Source organism: Hyaena hyaena, unplaced genomic scaffold (assembly GCF_003009895.1).
Source record: "Hyaena hyaena isolate Hyena2069 unplaced genomic scaffold, ASM300989v1 scaffold_212, whole genome shotgun sequence".
NCBI lineage: Eukaryota > Metazoa > Chordata > Mammalia > Carnivora > Hyaenidae > Hyaena > Hyaena hyaena.
Window position 1 is genome coordinate 1303173 of NW_024080845.1, and position 19953 is coordinate 1323125.

A 19953-nucleotide genomic window follows, 5' to 3' on the forward strand; every position below is an offset into this window, starting at 1 on the left:
GTACACACACGTTCAAACTCACTCTTCCTCTCACATTGATCCAAATGCATTGACATTCAGCTCAAATGAATGCTCCTCACATGTTCATTTAAGCCTTAATTTTATGAAGGCTTAGGTTTTCTTTGAAGGCTTAAGTGTCTTTAAGAAAGGTAAGTTTCTCCTCAAACTTGACTTTGCAGCTGATCATAGCTTTTTAAGTCCCTGTAAGCACTAGTCAAGACACATTCATTCAGTTATGGAGAAGACAGTCAAAGCTCTTGAGCTCCGGGAACTTCCTGGCTGGTGTTTATGCGACTTCTGATAACTGCTACAAAGAAAAGAACAGGACTTGGTGACAGCATACAGAGCCTTGGGGATCTTTTGGAGCTCTGCAGCTGGGGGGATGGGAGAGGAGAGTGCAGAGAACAGGTGGAAGGCTGTTAGGAGAGACGACGTGGCGGCCCCAGCCAGGCAGGTAGCCGTGGAGAAGAGCATCTCCTGATCGTGGAGAAAACAACACTGTTCTGACTTTACTGGGAAGGTCTGGTGGGTGCTCCCAGCTTTGGAATTCCCCTTGCAGAAGAGGGGCGGGGGCTTGGGCCCCTGTGGCTGACCCATGAGCATGAAGCAGATGGCCATCTTTGAGAATTACAATAAAAAGAGACCCACTTGGAGTTTTCTTATCAGAGGTAGATGGTACGTCTTAAGGTTTCAGACTCTGATGCCTCTCAGAGCTGTATACCAGCGTTTCCCAGATCCCAGGCCCTTCCCAGGCAGAGTTATTTAGGCAAGTTATTGGTTGGTTTTCTTAGTATTGGGCTGCTTAGCCAAGGTGACTCATGGTGTTGAGCTGTGAAACATACCTGGTAGCTTCTGATTTGCTTTCATGGGAGTTCTGCTTGGTTAAACATTAGTCCAGTGTTTCCTGGCCTGGTACTGGCCCGTAGTGGAGTTATTTTTGACAAGGTATGCTATCTTTACCCGCTTTGGCCTATTGGTTTCCTCTGGTGGGCTGGCTGTGGTTGATTGGTGGTGGCTCTTAGATCAGTTGGATCAACTGGGAGAAGACCTGCTGTGATTGATTTTTGATGTCTGCCCGGAGCACAGCATGAGGGGCAGGTCACGCTTGGTATCTGCCACCTTGGGTCTAAAGTGACCTTGTTAGTTCTGGGCTACTCTCATGCAGAGTTCAGACACCTTCCAGTGGGGGCTCTGACTTGGAGATTGGCCTCCCATGCTTTATTGCTCAGAAATAGTCAATGGCCGTCACCTGCTGACACTGAAATTCTCAACGGTTTTTCTGTGAATTGAAGCACCCTTTTGTTTCCCTAAACCCCAGCATGGAGGGTGATGTTTGTCTTTGCCAGGGTCAGCCATTTATTTTAGTTAGCTGAAAAATTTGATGCCATCGAAACCCAGCTTTTGCTAAAAAGCCAAGGTCTGTGTTCTTTAAGTGATCTTCTAATGTACCACCCCTAATTCTACAGCAGATAAATTTGGACAAGTGCAAAGCAGAGACACCTGAGTTTGTGTGGCAGTTAGAAGTACTAATTTTGCCAGCCTTCTTAGGGAGCACAAAGACTTGTACACACAGCGAGAGGTGCATGTTACCGCCCCTCGGTGATGGACTTGGAAGCTGGAGGGGGCAGGATGCCGGGGCCACTGGGGCTCCCATTTCTGGCTCAGCTCTGAGGAGGTCTTCCTTGGTCTCCTTGGTAGAGAAGTCCCATGAGGGTCCCTGGTCCAGCCCTGGCTTCTCTGTTCAGTGCTTGTCTTGCAAATCCTGATCACATAGCATTTTCTGTTTCCTTGATCTTTAAAACCGATACTTTCAAAGAGTCAGAGGATCACAGCTCACAGGGATAAAGTAAGACTTCACCCAGTGGCCATTTGTGGTGGGAAGGTGCTGGCTCCTTGCAGGAGGAAGATTCCAGGAAGCCCTCGGGAACTGTTTGGGGAGAGGATGTTGGATGTGGTCCGCAAGGCCTCCCTGCCTCTATAGCCCTTTCCACTTCTTTCATTCACCACTCAGCTGTCTTCCTTCATTTCCCTCAACACGCTGTCTTCCCCCTCATCTGCAGGCTTCTGCATGTGCCCATCACAGCTTAAAACCCCTCTCCATCTGCTTCCCTGGGTGCTATCTGCTCATTCTCATGTCTCAGCTTCAGTGTCACAGGAGAGTTTCCTCTGGCTTCCTGAAGACCAGATTCATTGCCTTCTAAGTGCTAATCCAAGCCCTCAACATGTTATATGTGATACTGCAGTGCCTTGTTTGCCTCCCCCTTCTGCATTGTGGGTTCCTCGAGGGCCATTAGCCACTCTGCCCACCACCCTGGCACAGTGTGCACATGGAGTGAATGTGCATGGGTGCACACAGGAAGGCGGGAGGCGCTGACTGAGGCCCAGCCCGGCGAGGGCCCATGTGGAGCAGCGGTGCGATTCTGGGTGCGCACACGGCAGGGCTCCTGTGCTCAGAATCCTGTGACTTCTTTTCCAGGCAGTCCCTTCAGAGTTCCTGTGAAAGATGTCGTGGATCCTAGCAAGGTCAAGATTGCCGGCCCTGGGCTGGGCTCCGGTGTCCGAGCTCGCATCTTGCAGTCTTTCACGGTGGACAGCAGCAAGGCTGGCCTGGCACCCCTGGAAGTGAGGGTCCTGGGCCCACGAGGTGAGGATGCATCCTGCGCCCCCCCACCCCCAGACATTCACCTGCCCCAGATGGGGGCAGCTGTGAGCCAGAGCAGGCACTTGACTTTTGAGTTTGGTCGTGAGCTTAAAATTAAATTTCTTAAATTGCTTTATTACTCCATACTCTGGCTAGACAGAAGCTCCTGCTTAAAATGCAGGCAGACCTCTTATTTGTCTAGCAGTCTTTCTCTCATTTAATAATACGGCTCTGAGTATCTTTTTAAATTAAAAAAAAAATTAATGTTATTTATTTATTTATTTATTTATTTATTTATTTATTTATTTATTTTGAGAGAAATACACAGAGTGCAAGCAGGGGAGGGGCAGAGAGAGAAGGAAACACAGACTCCGAATCAGGCTCCAGGCTCCGAGCTGTCAGCACAGAGTCTGACGTGGGGCTCGAAACTCATGAACTCTGAGATCATGACCTGAGCTGAAGTTGGACACTTAACTGACTGAGCCACCCAGGCGCCCCTCTAAATGTCTTTTTAAATTTTTATTTTTCTTAAGTAGTGAGATGAAGCAAGTAGTCTTCGGGCTCTCACCTGTAATACTGTTACAACTGCTTGATTACACATTTCAGCATTTGTGAGGTGGCTGGGGTTGGTCTGGAATTTGGGTGGGCAGTGGGTTTGGAGGTGATCATTTTCTGCGAGGTGCCTTTGTGCCCATGTGGAACACACCCCGAATTTCTGGAAATGACAGCTACTCCTCCCATGCGACACATGGCTTTGTCATTGTCCCAGCTTCCTGGAGGGAGAGAGTCTCTTGGGAAATAGCCTTTGTTGCCAGTTCAGCCTGCCCCGTTGGCAGCCTGGAACACTGGGGTTTGGTAAGGCGAGCAGGCCATTTTGGGACAAAGCCCTGAAGTGCATTGAAGTTTACCTTATTTGGTATCTGATTGCATTTCCTCTTCTAGCATTTAAAATGTGCCATTCTCTGCCTAATTTCTTAAATTATCTGGATTTTTCCCCAGTGATGTGTTCTTGGCTTCACAAAAGTGGCAAATGGGGGCTTCCTTCCTTCTTTGAAGAGGAACTTTCTCCTTAATGGGGTTCAGCAGGAGGTTATGCCCTTTGAAGCTCAGGGCAGACGTGGTTTGAGAGAAATGAGGTCATGGGGCTGGAATCTGATTCTAATAGTTACTGAGCTTTATGACCTGTGTGTGTGTTGTGTGTGTGTGAGAGAGAGAGAGACAGACAGAGAGAGAGAGAGAGAGGCTTCACTTAGATATCTACCTCTATTATATTATTATGGAAGACTCTGAAGTAACAGCCTTTTAATTTTAGTTGATGAAATGGATTCCCAGTCATGGCGCAGCCCCTTGAAAGCCATTTCAGAGTTCTTTAAAGGTGACCCGAAGGGTGACTTTACGGAGACAGGTTTGCATTTTCCTATTGGCTGCTGCTCTAATTTATATGACCTGAATGCTTCTTGCTGGCTTCACCCTTCAGATTGCCTTGTTCCTGCCTCCTCTGCTTTGCTTACTGAGCAGGCCATGCTTTGCTTAACCTACCCTGCCGCTGATCCCTCCTTGAGGCTCATGTTTAGAACTGGGATCTGAAATCTACTAACCCAATGCATGCCTTGATTATGCTTTAACATAGTCTCTAACCATCCCATGTAGGCGTCACTTTGAAGGTGCCCTCACCCCATGAGATTGACATCTTCACCTGCCCTGCACCTATGCCCATCCTGCTGGCACCATGGTGGTCTTTGATCAAAGGTGGCCATCAGTCTTGACTGGCCAGCCCACTGGTTAATTTTTGCTCTTCAGAATTGTGGACTCTTTGGCCCTTCCTCAACTATACAGTAAAATTGCCACATCCCAAGCATGCCTAACCAGCTTGAAAGGGTACAGCTTGTCTGCAATACGCATCTTTGCACAAGCACAGGCAGCAGTCTCCTTAATTATACTCAAGGGCTGACTGAGTGTACTTTAGCCGACAGAAAGCTAAAGGTGTCTCTTGGGGTCATTTCTGCAACCATGAATTGGGGATCCTGTCTCCTGTGATTTCTCAGGCCTCTGATTATGGCCTGCCTGCCTTAATGTTACTCATCAGTGGAAACCAATAGCCCTTGGGGATGAATGTGATTCTGTTTCAAGCTCTGCCCAGGGTCGAGTGAAGGAGAGCCCATGCAGTTCCTCAGACCTCTCATTTCTGTTCTCAGGCCTGGTGGAACCAGTGAACATTGTGGACAATGGGGATGGCACACATACAGTGACCTACACCCCATCCCAGGAGGGGCCTTACATGGTCTCGGTTAAATATGCCGATGAAGAGATCCCTCGTAGGTAAGCTCCTGACACAGAAGGCGGTCCAAACCAGCCTGAAGCTCACTCCTCTGCAGGATTGACCAGCACTGCCCTGGTGACCCACTCATCGATTCTTTTATCCATCCACCTATCCATCTACCCACTGATCCGTCTGTCCATCCACCCACTGATCTTCTACCCATCTGCCCATCCATCCACTCATCCATGCATCCATCCATCCTTCCATCCACTCACCCACCTATCCATCTATCCACCCATCCATCCACCCATCAGATCAGCAGGTATCACCAAGAACCTGCATGCTCTGCACAGGTATATCAGCACACTAGCCTTGATATTTGTGTCTGCAAATAGCAGCATCCTGTTTCCTCCTACTTAGTTCCTTTCAGCCATCTTTAATTCAAAGATGAGCAAAAATTAAGGAGTTGGGAATCTTTGAAGAAACAAGGAATGCATTAATTCATCGAAGTCTTCTTTCTGGTGACCTTGCAAGTAGTTTTCTGATTAGGGCAAAGATTTTTACTTTTCTACTTTTTAAAAAAAATTTTAGTGTTTTATTTATTTCTGAGAGAGAGAGAGAGAGACAGTGTGGGCAGGGGAGGCTCAGAGAGAAAGGGAGACACAGAATCTGAAATAGGCTCCAGGCTCTGAGCTAGCTGTCAGCACAGAACCCAACACGGGGTCAAACTCACGAACCGTGAAATCATGACCTGAGCCGAAGTAGGAGGCCTAACTGACTGAGCCACCCAGGCACCCCATTTTTTTACTTCTTTACTTCTTTTGAGGATTTGGTTGACAATAGTGTTCCCAGAGTGTGTTGGATAGAAACCTTATTCCTTGGTCATATTAATATGAAATGTTTCCTACACTCTCCCTCTCTCCAAACAGCTTCTGGAGGTTTCTTTTCCTACTCCTTAAGATGAAAAAGTTTTACCCATGCTCCTAATGTACACATTTTATATAGAGATATAGCTCTAGGTATATAGAAATATATAATTTGTAAATTATATTTATGTATTACTTTGTTAATAGGTAATTCATCATCTAAAATGTCCTAAAAATAGAAAAGAAGATGAGATAAAATATTATTCCAGTTATTTATTCCAATGTTGTTTTTTAATTCTAATATTCCCTTTCCATTTTGGTAACCATTTTCTTAGCATAACAAAAGTGAGTTAACCTTGGCTCCCAAATCGACTTGGGGATTAGTGTATATTGCATGGAATGCATTCAGGGAAAGCCAGTCTGTCTATGATGGTTACATGATTGTAAACTTCTGCTGGGTTTAAGATACTTAAGGCACTCACTATCTTATCTGCTATAGAAATCCCTCATTTCAAGCCCAGTCTCTGTGTAAGGGAGATAAGACGTAGCAGGAGTTGATGGTATCCACACTGACCGGGGATGTATGTGTCTTTCAAGTCCCTTTAAAGTCAAGGTCCTTCCCACATATGATGCCAGCAAAGTGACTGCCAGTGGCCCTGGCCTCAGTTCCTATGGCGTGCCTGCCAGTCTGCCTGTGGAGTTTGCAATCGATGCCAGAGATGCCGGGGAAGGCCTGCTTGCTGTTCAGATAACGGTAACTTTGAGTTATCTTCTAGTGTCAAACTTTATTAATAAAGACCTAATTTCCTGGTCAGAGATAAGAACAAGGTTTTAATAACCAATTTCTGGCCTAATGCACATGTTTGACAAGATTTTTTCCCCCATTAATTGTGCAAGAGAACAAACGTGCTTGCCTGAGTGACAGGTCTGAAGGTGTAGCTCCAAGTACCACGTGTGAATGCCTCTCATGTATTCTGATCTCTATTATATCTGTGCCTCTGTTTTTCTTTTAAGATGTTTTCAATTACTCATCAGATTAGTTAGGACTAAGCTGTGCTGCGTATCACAATACACCCGGCAAACAAGAGTGGCTTAAACACATGGGATTATTCCCTCTGGTTAAACAAGGCTGGAGGCAAGCCACCTGGGTGACGTTATGGCTTCACAGAGAAGCAGGCTCCATCTCTCTGCTCCTCTGTCCCGCCTGTGGCTTCTGCCCCAGGCCTGCTCACGGCCCATGGGCCCTCTGATGTACGTGGCGGGCCAGGAGGAAGAAGAGCATCAGGGGACAGTGGGACTTTGAACTCAATCAGCCACCTCAAGCAGCCCTGTGTGACTTCTACCTCTCTCTCATTTATTGGAACTTTGTCACAAGTCACATGACCATACTTGGTGGCAGAGGATGCTAGGATGTGGGAGCAGTGCCCCAGCCAAGAACTGGGGACCTTTTGCTAAGAAGAAAAAGGAGAGAGTGGATGTGGTGGTGTACGTGCAGGAGCCCCCTTGTCTCCCTGTATTTCAGTAGATCCAGAGCTCAATCGCTACTTGTTCAGTTGACTGAAAAATTCCTAAACGTTGACTGTGTCCATGTGGTGTTAAAGGGATCTGTGACCCTCTTCTCCCTAGCTCCACCCCCAAAAAAGGTTGTATTAAGCCAGTAATTCTGTTTCCTCCTGAAGAAAGCTTGTTGATCAATGAGCAAAATGTGTCTCAGTGTCCCATAAATGGTTTCTCCATCTTGATGACAACATCTTAAATAGCATTTCTCTGCAATTCACAGGACCAAGAGGGAAAACCCAAAAGAGCCACTGTCCACGACAATAAAGATGGCACATACGCCGTCACCTACATCCCTGACAAGACCGGACGCTATATGATTGGGGTCACCTATGGGGGGGACGACATCCCATTGTCTCCCTACCGCATCCGGGCCACGCAGACGGGAGATGCCAGCAAGTGTCTGGCCACAGGTGAGTGCAGGTCAAGGTCAGGAGTATGGGCTTTCGAGTCAGAAAGCCAAGGGCTCGCCTTTCTCTACCACTTAATAGCTACGTGATTAGGGCAAGTTGCTCAACCACTCTGAGCTTCAGTCAGACTCAGATGGAAGATCTTTCTGAGAACACTGAATTCAAGAAACTCTTCTCAGGATCAGAGATAGTTTTGCAGGGTTATTGCAAAGATCAGATGAGGTCAGGCGTGAAAAATGCTTAGCATGGTGCCAGGCGCATGGAAGCTATTATTATGTTACTTTTGAAGTGGGTGCTTTGGTTGAGATCAGCTGTGATAGTGGCTCCCATGAAAGTTGCACATGTGTGCCTTTCCTTTCATGAGTAGATGGTTTAATTATTCAAGACTTATTAAAGAGCGTTTCAGTTCAGCATTAAACACATTAGCGCCGGAGACTGTGCCTTCATCTCTCAGAATATCTCCAGGAATACATTTGAGCATCACACGAGCCCTTCTGTTTCTAACCACAGCTCTTGCTACTCTGATGCTACTGCACCAGATTCCCCAACACGAGTCCCCATCTCTGAAATGAAACAGATTTGCTTCTCTTTAAATTACACACAGGTCCACCGTGCTTGTGTTTTATGGCTCTCCTATCTTCTCTTGTTCTGAATGGAGAAACACTTTGGCTTTTAGAGCAAGTTGTAAACTCCTCAACTTGGCAATTTTTGGCTCAAAAATTGGGAAATTTTGAAACACTGGCCAGTCCAACTCTCCACCTCTTAGGTCTGTGCTGTGCCAGGTACGGCTAGATTGCCTTTGCTTATCTGCGGGAATGATGATATTGGGTGTGGACTTACTCCGTGCCTTCCAGGCCCTATTCCCTCCCTTGGTAGGGCAGAATCCTGAGCAGAATATTCTCAGCCTGGGGGCTCCTGCAGGCCACAGTTCTCTGTCTGTCATTCAAGGCCTTCCCCAGACTGGCCCCAGGCTTCCTTCTACTACTCCCTGTCTGAGCAACATGTTCTTAGCACTGCCTGTTGCTTCTACACCCTTGGGTTCGTTTTTGGATTTTTTTTTTTCCCAGTGTGCTTTTGTCTACACTTCCCGATGTGTGGATCCTGTATGAAGGGGTGCCACAAGGCCAATAGATACAGGCTAGTCATGGTTTGGGGACAGAGGTTGTATGTCTCCCTAGCCAAGGGAGACTCGCCTAGTACCTGTCCTTCAGAATCCAGCCTTTCCCCTCATCTCAAAAAGCCCTTTGTCAATGTGGCAACCCCGGGATATGCATTCTTAGGACTTTATTTTTAGAGCTGTACTACAGGGCCTTCTCTGAAGAACAACTGATCATTTTTTCTCTAACTTAGCTCCTCCTCAGTGTTTCCACAGCACACTGAGCTGTCATTCCTGGTGCCTGGCCTGTATCTGCCTTCCTGTTAGATCGGGAACATCTTGAGAGCAGGGACCGTGTTTAGTTCAGTGTGGTGTGTACCTTGCCCTTAAGAAAATATGTTTGCTTAGGGAAGTGGACCGTCACCCCCATGCCATTGAACGCTTGAACGTTGGATCGCCCACACGAATGTGCGATTTGTTCTTGGGCCTCCAGGGCACTTGTCCACAGCTGGGACTTCCATTCTCTTCTCCTGAACTTCTCTCCAGGTCCTGGAATCGCCTCCACTGTGAAAACTGGCGAGGAAGTGGGCTTTGTGGTCGATGCCAAGACCGCTGGGAAGGGGAAAGTGACCTGTACGGTTCTGACCCCAGACGGCACCGAGGCCGAGGCTGATGTCATTGAGAATGAGGATGGCACCTATGACATCTTCTACACGGCCGCCAAGCCGGGCACCTATGTGATCTATGTGCGCTTCGGCGGTGTTGATATTCCCAACAGCCCCTTCACTGTCATGGTAAGAAAACTCCTTCCCTAGAGCACTCTACTAGCACAGAAATGGCAACAGCTGCCATTTGTTAAATCCTGGCTGGAACATCCCCTTCCACTTTTTTTTTTCTTTTAAAAAAATTTTTTAAGCAGTCATGACCTTGTAGAGTCCTAGAATAATCTCTAGAAATCCAGAGACCGTTGGCTCTAAGAGTTTTTAAAGAACCTTATTGGCCACCAAAGTATCTGTCATGCTAAGGGTCTTAAGCAATGTCCTGGCCTGAGCCCAGCTCAGAACGATACACTTTGTTTGTTTGTAAAACATCACAGTTTTTTATCCTGGTAATTCTTCTTCCTTCCTCCTCCCTCATCTCCGTGGCCTGGAGGAGAGAGGTTCCTGAGTCCGTTATGTCTGCAGACTTGACTTGTATCCCAGGACACAAAGTGCCTCCAGTTTTGTCTTGGAAAGATTCAGATTTTGCATAGGTGTGGGAAATAGCATGTCTTTTGAATAGTAACACCTGGAAAAAAGGGAAGCTACTATGTGAGCCTCTGGGCCAGAGAATAGTGAGGCTCTTTAGTTTTCAATGAGTGACTTTTGGACCTTCCCCTGATTATGAAGTTTCTTCAACCAAGAAAAGATTAGAAACCTTGTTTGACGCTCAAAACACCAAGGATCGTTGGCCCTTCTGCAGGCGAGGCATAGGACCCAGGCTCAGACTCAAGTTTGCTGAGCCCAGAGTGCCTGCTGTGGACAGCCACCGGGTGCAATGGGTCCCCCCTTACAAAGTGTCCTTTGATGCCACGGCCAACAGCCACGCTCGACCACAAAGCTCTTAGGCCTCTGCGACTTGGCCCCACGCATAGCCTGCGAAGCCCCTTCTCATGATTTCACTTTATGCAGTGACTGAGATGGGACTACATTCCAAACAGAAGGCCGTGCCTCCCTTCCAAACAGTCTGTAATCTGTTGTAGCCTTTCCCCTCCTTTCCATAGATATTTGTTTATCTGTAAACATTCTGCCAGAGATCTGGCAAGGACGTAAGCGCTTGTCAGCTTTGAGCCTGTTCACTTGGGAGTGTTTTTCTCCTTCAGCAGAAAAGGGCAGAAAGAAATGCAGCTAGAGTTTATATCCTCATTTCCAGAGAAGGGTCCTGGTTGTAGTTTTAAGAATCTGTTTTAGTCCGTAGTGGGTTTTATCTGGTGGATTAGAATAAGGTAGCAGGGAAGAGGTGGCCCCGGGCCTTGCTGGTGCAACGAGCTAGAGATGGGTTAGGAGGGTCCGACTGACAAAATCAGTGTGAAAATATCGAGGACCATTTTAGCCGATGAGTCAGGGACCTGAAGCAGAGGCCACCAAACTCATTTGGGATAAATGTCCCCTCAGCCCTGGACTACAAACATAGTTTGTGCAGGCACCCTGCCCCCTCACTACTACTGGAGGCAGAAAAGGGCAGTCACCCCACAGAACCTGGTCTAGGTCTTTTTTTTTTTTTAATTTTTAAAATGTTTTATTTATTTTTGAGAGAGAGACAGCATGAGCAGGGGAGGGTCAGAGAGAGTGGGAGACACAGAATCCGAAGCAGACTCCAGGCTCTGAGCTAGCTGTCAGCACAGAGACCGATGCAGGGCTCGAACCCACGAACCGTGAGATCATGACTTGAGCCAAAGTTGGACGCTTAACCGACTGAGCCACCCAGGCGCCCCTGGTTTGGGTCTTTATTCTCCTGTTCCGAGCTTTCTCCAGCCTTATCTAGATGGACTTCCTTTGCATGTGGATTCCCTGCCTCCCTCTACAGACTTGTGGCCAAAAGGACATGAACACCCAGTACTGCCTTCAGACTCATATGTCAAGGAGGCCCAGCAGGCTGGTTCAGTTAAATACCTCAGGAAGCCAGGGGCTGGCAGCTTAGCCGCTCATCACCGTTGAGGAGTCCTGGAGCAAAGGCCGTAGCGAGACCATTGAAAGATCCGTCTTCCTGGCCAGTTTGTCCCTGCAGGCCCCCACGCTATGAGAGAGCTCTAGAAGGTGGGGAGAGGGCTGCCTCAAATATTAAAGCCCAGAAAGCTGCCTTTCTAAGTGAAGTCCCTTCTCTGCAGAAGCTAAAATACACAAAAAGGAGTAAATGCAGGCATGTACGCCTTCCTCCACGGGGTGGCCTTCCAATTCTTGTTGTTGATTGTGGTTGAAGAAGGGGATCCCTCCCTGATCAGGCTGATCGAATTAGGAACATGAAGTCTGTGGTTTAAAGCAGAAATGAATTTATAAAGACTTTTAACACATTGAGACGGTGGACCCTTACCAGGTAACAGGAGGCCACTTTTCCGGTTTCGCACTGCAGAAGTGACTAGTGTTCATTTTTCCCATTTGTACAACACATCAGTGGCCTCCTCTGGTGTACAGACATACACAGTCACCTTACCTGACTCCCTGCCAGTTGGACATTTTAGGCTAGGTCAAGTTCTCATGACCACCAACAGCTGTAGTAAAATGCCTGACACACAGCACTTACGTGCGGACTTTCCCACTAGCATGTCGATAGGCCTGCTTCCTAGGGGTGTGGTCGTGGGTCCAAAGGGCATGTGCATTTGACCTTTGAAGAAAGGAAGCCCACTTGCTGTCCACAAGGGGAGGAGGAATGTAGGCTCTCGCTAGAGCGAGCAGCTCCCTGCCATACAGATGGAGCAGATGGGGAGGAAGCTGCCCTCAGGTTGTAGCATCTACTAAGTAGTAATGTCCCTTCAATGTGATTCCCAACTAATCTCCATTTGCCACCGACCAGGCCACGGATGGGGAAGTCGAGGCTGTGGAGGAGGCGCCGGTAAATGCATGTTCCCCCGGATTCAGGCCCTGGGTACACTTTTTTTTTTTCTCCTTTTTGCGTTTCTGTGTTTACTCATCCTTCATTTCAGAAAAGCTACAGCCTGCTTCTGGGGATTGCTTCAGCCCTCTGGGTGTCCTGGTCATTGGTTTGTCCCCCACTGATCAGTCCGTCACAATGATCCCCGCTTCCTCTGTAATGAGATCCACCTGTGTCATCGTATGCGCTCCACGAATCTCCGGCCGTCATGTCTGTGATCACGCTCGGTGTAGCCTGTCTCTGCGGTTCAGAGAAAGAGGGGCCGTCCCCAAGCCCTCCTGCTGCCTCTCAGAGCCACCACTTGCACATTTGGTTTCTGTTCAGGGGGAAAGCCACCCGCTGCTACTTTCTGCCACTTAAAACGCACCTTCTTTTCCAGGCCACAAGCAACTAAACTTTTCCAGGTGGAGCCTCTTGGGACTCACAGACATTGCTGTCTCTCACTTTTCCACTGTCCCGTGAGCACTGCTGGGAATTTTACAAGCCAACTGCCTAGTGATTTTAAACAATTGGTCAGCATGACTTCTCCAGTCCATCAGGTCCTGCTCCAGTCCTGGGGCCAGTTAGACAAAGCCTGCCCTGTAGGGGCAGCCATGCCGCCACACCCCGGCTGCGCTAGCTTGCAAAATTCCCAGTTGCTCTCTGCCCTCTGTTGTTTTGCTGGCCCATACAGTTGTCCACTTTATGCAGTGACCACTGCTTCCTGTTTTTAGGTAACCGAAGAGGCCTATGTCCCAGTGAGTGACATGAACGGCCTCGGGTTCAAGCCTTTCGACTTGGTCATTCCATTTGCGGTCAGGAAAGGAGAAATCACTGGTAAGCACTGTCGTGAAAGCCGCCTTATTCTCACTGGCTTGCATCAGCTTCCTTGAACGGTGCCTGGGAGGTGGCTTGACCCATCCCTGACAGCTGGGTCCTGAACCCAGCATCTCTGTTTCTTGCTGTAGGGATCGGTCCATGAGCCCCTGAGATTGCAACTGTCAGGTTCCTGTGCCTCCTTTTTTCCTGCCTTCTCTTATTCTTGCATCTTTCCAGATGTGACATTGACACTGAAGTCTATTGTACAAGAGTTTCTTTCTCACCTAGCCTCCTTTTAATGCCCCATTCTGTTTGAGTTGATACTCTGCTAATTCTGCTGGCCTCGTGGTCTTTTCTAGCCTTGTTTGAGCTTCTCACTTGTCAGAACCAAATAGGAAACTCTTTACTTGAGTTGCCTGCTGCATTTTGTAGAAGAAAAAGGGAACAAAGTAAAGGCAAATGTGTCTCTGTTTTCCCATCATGGACCTTGGCTGCCTCAGGCAGCAGTGAGTGCTCCTGCCTCTGAAGGCCACCTGGGCCATTGTGCTCAGCTTCTCCAGGGCAAGCCCTGGTGGGCTCATTGCTCTCTCTCCTCCTGTGCTCTGACAGGAGAGGTCCATATGCCATCTGGGAAGACGGCCACACCTGAGATCGTGGACAACAAGGACGGCACGGTCACTGTCAGATACGCCCCCACTGAGGTCGGACTGCATGAGATGCACATCAAATACATGGGCAGCCACATCCCCGGTGAGTCAGGCTCAGCGCCTTGGCCAGCGCACCCCGCAGGACGAGCCTCGGGCCTGAGCATCCGGGAAGTTTGCAGAGACGTTCAGTGAGCCACCGTGTGGGACACAGTTCTCAGTGGCAGGATCAGGAAGATGGCATCGGTGTCCCTGTGAAACCAAACAGCCTGTGACCCCAACAGATCCAGCCACTTTCTAGAAGGGACAGTGCAGCTAAGCGTCCTGGGTCACAGTTCAGGCCCTTGGGCCCATGAGTGTTTGTCTTTGTCACTATGCCAAGTGTGGCCACAGGGTGAGCTGGGAGAAAAATGTGAGGCGCATGGAGGGGCTTTCCAGCCTGGGCTATGGAGCCCTGTGTAGTGTGGGGTTTGGCAGTGGAAGCGGGAACAAGCTGCTTCATGTTCACACTGCCCTTGACAAGCAAATTCAGCTCCTATTTCATATCTGTCCACCAGCACGGTGTTATTCTTGTTTTTTTTTTTTTTTTTTTTTTTAAATTGTTCAAATAGTTCTCTATTTTTAAATTTAATATTTTGAGTAGGCAGTATCTCCACATAGTTTAAAAAGTGATGTGGGGAAAAGTTTCCTTCCCGCCCATATCACCACCTGACCTCTCCTTGAACCTGTTAATTTTTTCTGTTGGATTTCAAAATATTTTTAAGACTCTACAAGCAAATGGGAAATACAGGTTCTTTTTTAAAAACAATTTTTTTTACATTTATTTATTTTTGAGAGACAGAGAGAGAGTAAGTGGGGGAGGGGCAGAGAGAGAGAAGGAGACACAGAATCCAGAGCAGGCTCCAGGCTCTGAGCTGTCAGCACAGAGCCCAACACAGGCTTGAACCCTGAACTGAGAGCTCATGACCTGAGCCGAAGTCAGATACTCAACAGACTGAGCCACCCAGGTGCTCCTAATTTTTTTTTTAAGTGTTATTTATCTTGAGAGAGAGCACAAGTGGGGGTTGGAAAGAGAGATTGAGTCCCAAGCAGGCTCTGCATGGTCAGCACAGAGCCCGGCACGGGGCCTGAACTCAGAGCCCATGAGATCATGACCTGAGCCGAAATCAAGAGTCAGACACTTAACCTACTGCACCCCCAGGTACCCTGGGAAATATAGATTCTTAAGCCCTTTCTCACTTGTACATAAATAGTAACCTACTCTACACATAGCGCTGACCTTGTCCTATCCAGTCTAACAGTATATCCAAGAGAGTTTTGCATGTCCTAATGATAGAGCAGGTTTGTGGTGTCACACCATTTGGATAAACCATGATAGATTTCTCCATTCCCGCCATTGGAGGATAGTCAGGTTCTTCTCTCCCTTTTGCTGTCGCTAGTCAGGCTGCAGTGAGTGGCCTTTATGTCCATTATCTCACTCTGGTGAAGGTATATCTGTGAGATTTAGTTCCCAGGGCAGGAGTTGCTGGGCATAGGTATAGACATCTATCATTTTGATCGATCTTGCCAAATTGCCCTTCAGCGGGGCTCCCCCGATTCACACACCCACCAGCAAGGTAGACAAACACCTGCTTTTCTACCAGTTTGCCAGTGGAATAGTAATAGGCATCAGATTTTTGGATCTTGGCTACACTGACAGTTCAAAAACCAGTATCTCAGTGTTGCTTTGTTTGTATTTCTCTCATGAATGAGAGTGAGCAACTTTCTGTATGTTTAAGTACTATGTGTATTTTTCTGTGAACTGAGCGCTTATTTCCTTGGCCAGGTTTTTCTGTTTGGCCAATATTCTGTATTGGCTGTGTCATAACAGTTTCTGAGAGCAAATTAAATATTGGAGAGATTAGCCCTTTGTGATAGAAGTTAACAAATATTTTCCCCAGCTTGGTATGTTTATTGTGGTTCATGCATATATGTGTGTATAATGTTTGTTTAAAGTGAAAATATATTATCTACTTTTATCTAAATATTCTAAAGATGCAGATACAGAGAAAGTAAAACAATGTCTTTTTCCCATTTCCCTTCTACTTCCACTGCTGGGTGTGTATCTTTCCAGGTGTTTCTCTCTGTACCCACCTACATGCATATATAGATTTATTCTTTCTTCCAAGGAATGAGATAATGGCATTAATATTATACAGCAACTTGCCTTTTTCTCTTTTTTATTTTTATTTTTAGAGAATTTGAGAGAGATGAGCAGGGGAGAGAAGCAGAGGGAGAGAGAGAGAGAGAGAGGATCTTAAGCAGGAACAAGCCTGACATAAGATTGGATCCCACGACCCTGGGTTCATGACCTGAGCTTAAATCAAGAGTCAGACACTTAACCCACTGAACCACCCAGGCGTCCTTCCTTTTCCTCTTTTCAATGAGATAGATTTATAGGTAATCTCTCAAGTGTAATATACACCGACCTCCCTTATTGTTTGTTTTTTTTTAATGTTTATTTTTGTGAGAGAGCGTGTGCTTGTGCACACACATGCATCGGGGAGGGGCAGAGAGAGGGAGAGAGAATCCTAAGTAGGCTCTGTGTTGTTGGCGCAGAGCCCAAAATGGGGCTCAGTCCCATGACCCTGGGCTCATGACCTGATCTGAAATCAAGAGTCTGACACTTAAACGACTGAGCCACCCAGGGGCCCCATGCCTCCTTGTTTTTAATGACCTGCGAGAGTAGACCACTGTTTATTTCACCAACCCCTTATTGTTGCACACTGCAGCCTTTTCCTACTTAGGGTCTGGGCCCTGTGGGAACGGAAGTCCTTGCACAGGACTGGGAAATAGGGTGGGGAGAAAGGAGCACCATGAGATAGATTCCTAGGGGCTTCATGGGGCCTTACATTTTGAAAGCATGGTAAATGGCCTTCCCCAAAGACCTTTCCAGTTGTGTTCCCTCCAGTAGTGGGTCATTTTTCTGCACGGTCAGCTGTTTCCTCCTTATTGGTTAAGTTGAGCTGCACTGCCCTGCTTGGGCCCCCCTCCAGACTAGAAGCAGCCTTGGGGTTATTTTTCTTGTGCAGTGATTGAAAAAACAATAGTGAGTAGACGCCTTGGGGGTGAGGTCTACTGGAGTCGGCTTTCAAGTGTCTGCTGGTAGGAGATACCAGCCCCGCCTGCTAGTAGGTGAATGTGAAGACACTGGGTGTCCAAGGTACACATTCGCCCCTCCATGAGTCCCCTTGTCCTTTGTGTTCTTTGCAAACCCAGAGAGCCCGCTCCAGTTCTACGTGAACTACCCGAACAGTGGGAGCGTTTCTGCATATGGTCCAGGCCTGGTGTATGGAGTCGCCAACAAAACCGCCACCTTCACCATCGTCACCGAGGATGCAGGAGAAGGTACCGGGTGGTTGTGTGGTTTTGTGGTTCCAGCCGTCCATTTGGAGAGTTAGGTAGACGCATTTCCAGGGCAGCTTTTGTTTGTTTGTTTGCTTTTGAGGGGGGTGGGGAGAGAGAGAGAGAGAGAGAGAGAGGAAGGGCAGAGAGGATGTGAAGAGAGAGAATCCCAACTAGGCTCTTTGCTGTTAGTGTGTAGCCCACCATGGGGCTCAAACTCACAAACTATGAGATCATGACCTGAGCCAAAATTAAGAGTCAGACACTTAATCAACTGAGCCACCCAGGTGCTCCCAGGGCAGCTTTTAAAAAATAAGACTGTTGAATGGTACCATTTATCTTGTCTTTTTTCATAAATGTCTTTTTTTTTTTTTTTTTTTTTTTTTTTCAGACATTGAGAGCATGAGCAGGGTAGGGGCAGAGAGAGAGGGAGAGAGAGGATCCCAAGCAGGTTTCGCACTGTCCGTGCAGAGCCCGATGCAGGGCTCAGACCCCCCAACTGTGAGATCATGACTCAAGCCAAGATCAAGAGTCATGTGCTTGACTGACTAAGCCACCCCGGTGCCCCATTTGTCATGTCTTATATAGAGCTCTTCCTACCCCAAACAGAACTTTTGAAGTCCTCTGTGTTCTGATCAAAATCAGATTGATGCTATGAAATGTTTTACGTGACTTGCCTGAAATTTAAGCATGTTTTGGGAAAATGATGGTTTTGCATGGGTTCTATTTTGCACATGTACAAATATTGAGAGAACCACATGCGTTACTGCCCATTCCAGGTAAAGCTCTATGCCTATGACCATTGTCATCATGGAGACTTATAAATCTGTGGTTCTTTTTTTTTTTAAATTTTATATTTAAGTAATCTCCACACCCAATGCAGAGCTCAAACTCACACCCCTGAGATCAAGAGTCACTTGCTGTAGTGACTGAGCCAGCCAGGCACCCCACCAGGGATTTTCAGGATGGCATCCAGCGCCTAACCAGCAGGGCCGTGTGTGTGTGTGTGTGTGTGTGTGTGTGTGTGTGTGTGACTCTCCCATACGTGTGATTGGTGTGCTGGATGCTACCCCTCTCACGTCCCAAGCATCCCGAAGAATAAGAGAACCTCAGGGTCATTTGTAGTGAAGAAGTCAGATGGTGGAATGCCTTTCCAGGGGGCGGTTTTACCACATAAACTGCTTTGTTCTGACTTGCACTGGCCCGTAGCTCCTGTGGCATGTGTCAGTCTGCTGTTCCTGGCACAGGGACCGCCCCGGATGAGGTGTGATCCCTGTTGAAACAAGGAATATTTCTCTCCCTGAAGCTCTCTCCTTCCTTCCTCTCGTCCGCAGGTGGCCTAGACTTGGCTATCGAGGGACCTTCAAAGGCTGAAATCAGCTGCATCGACAACAAAGACGGGACGTGCACAGTGACCTACTTGCCCACCCTCCCAGGCGACTACAGCATCCTGGTCAAGTACAATGACAAGCACATCCCTGGCAGCCCCTTCACAGCCAAGATCACTGGTAAGGTCACCTGGCCTGCCGGGGGCCTTCCTGGAGGTGTGGGGAGGCATAGCTGCCCTAACAGCCTCTCTCCGCACCAGACCCACAGCACGAGGATAGGCCTCTACATGGAGGTTTCACACAGACTCCTTAGGAAGGAAGGGGGCGTAGAGTCACCTTTGGGCTGGCCTAATGCCTCCCTTAGCTGGCAACCCAAGGAAAAGCAAGCAGTGCCATCGGGAGGGCACTTTTTTTGTGCCGGTCTGACCTCAGCCTGCGAATAGCAGACCCTCACATAGAGGCATTCAGATATCTCTTACACGGATACATGGACCCAAAGATGCCCTTGAGCATCACTACTAGATTTTCTTGCCGTTTACAGATGGAAAACCTGACGCTTGGAGAGATAGTGGCTTAGCCACATTCATACATGGGTATACGGGATTCAGATACGGGCAATCTGATTCAAAGCCCACACTCCTTTTTTTTTTTTTTTTTTTTTTTTTTTTTTTTTTTTTTTAAGTTTATTTCAGACATTGAGAGCATGAGCAGGGTAGGGGCAGAGAGAGAGGGAGAGAGAGGATCCCAAGCAGGTTTCGCACTGTCCGTGCAGAGCCCGATGCAGGGCTCAGACCCCCCAACTGTGAGATCATGACTCAAGCCAAGATCAAGAGTCATGTGCTTGACTGACTAAGCCACCCCGGTGCCCCATTTGTCATGTCTTATATAGAGCTCTTCCTACCCCAAACAGAACTTTTGAAGTCCTCTGTGTTCTGATCAAAATCAGATTGATGCTATGAAATGTTTTACGTGACTTGCCTGAAATTTAAGCATGTTTTGGGAAAATGATGGTTTTGCATGGGTTCTATTTTGCACATGTACAAATATTGAGAGAACCACATGCGTTACTGCCCATTCCAGGTAAAGCTCTATGCCTATGACCATTGTCATCATGGAGACTTCTAAATCTGTGGTTCTTTTTTTTTTTAAATTTTATATTTAAGTAATCTCCACACCCAATGCAGAGCTCAAACTCACACCCCTGAGATCAAGAGTCACTTGCTGTAGTGACTGAGCCAGCCAGGCACCCCACCAGGGATTTTCAGGATGGCATCCAGCGCCTAACCAGCAGGGCCGTGTGTGTGTGTGTGTGTGTGTGTGTGTGTGTGTGTGTGTGTGTGTG

General features: G+C 47.7%; 1 protein-coding gene across 1 annotated transcript in view; it reads left to right on the forward strand.

Annotated features, from left to right (window-relative positions):
* FLNB (filamin B) overlaps positions 1–19953 on the forward strand; it is a 144130-nt gene that overhangs the window by 101370 nt on the left and 22807 nt on the right. Inside the window, 9 exon segments of the mRNA XM_039242456.1 lie at positions 2477–2644; positions 4837–4960; positions 6365–6521; positions 7548–7737; positions 9377–9624; positions 13171–13273; positions 13865–14005; positions 17158–17286; positions 18618–18791. Coding sequence (XP_039098387.1) covers positions 2477–2644; positions 4837–4960; positions 6365–6521; positions 7548–7737; positions 9377–9624; positions 13171–13273; positions 13865–14005; positions 17158–17286; positions 18618–18791 — 1434 coding nt within the window.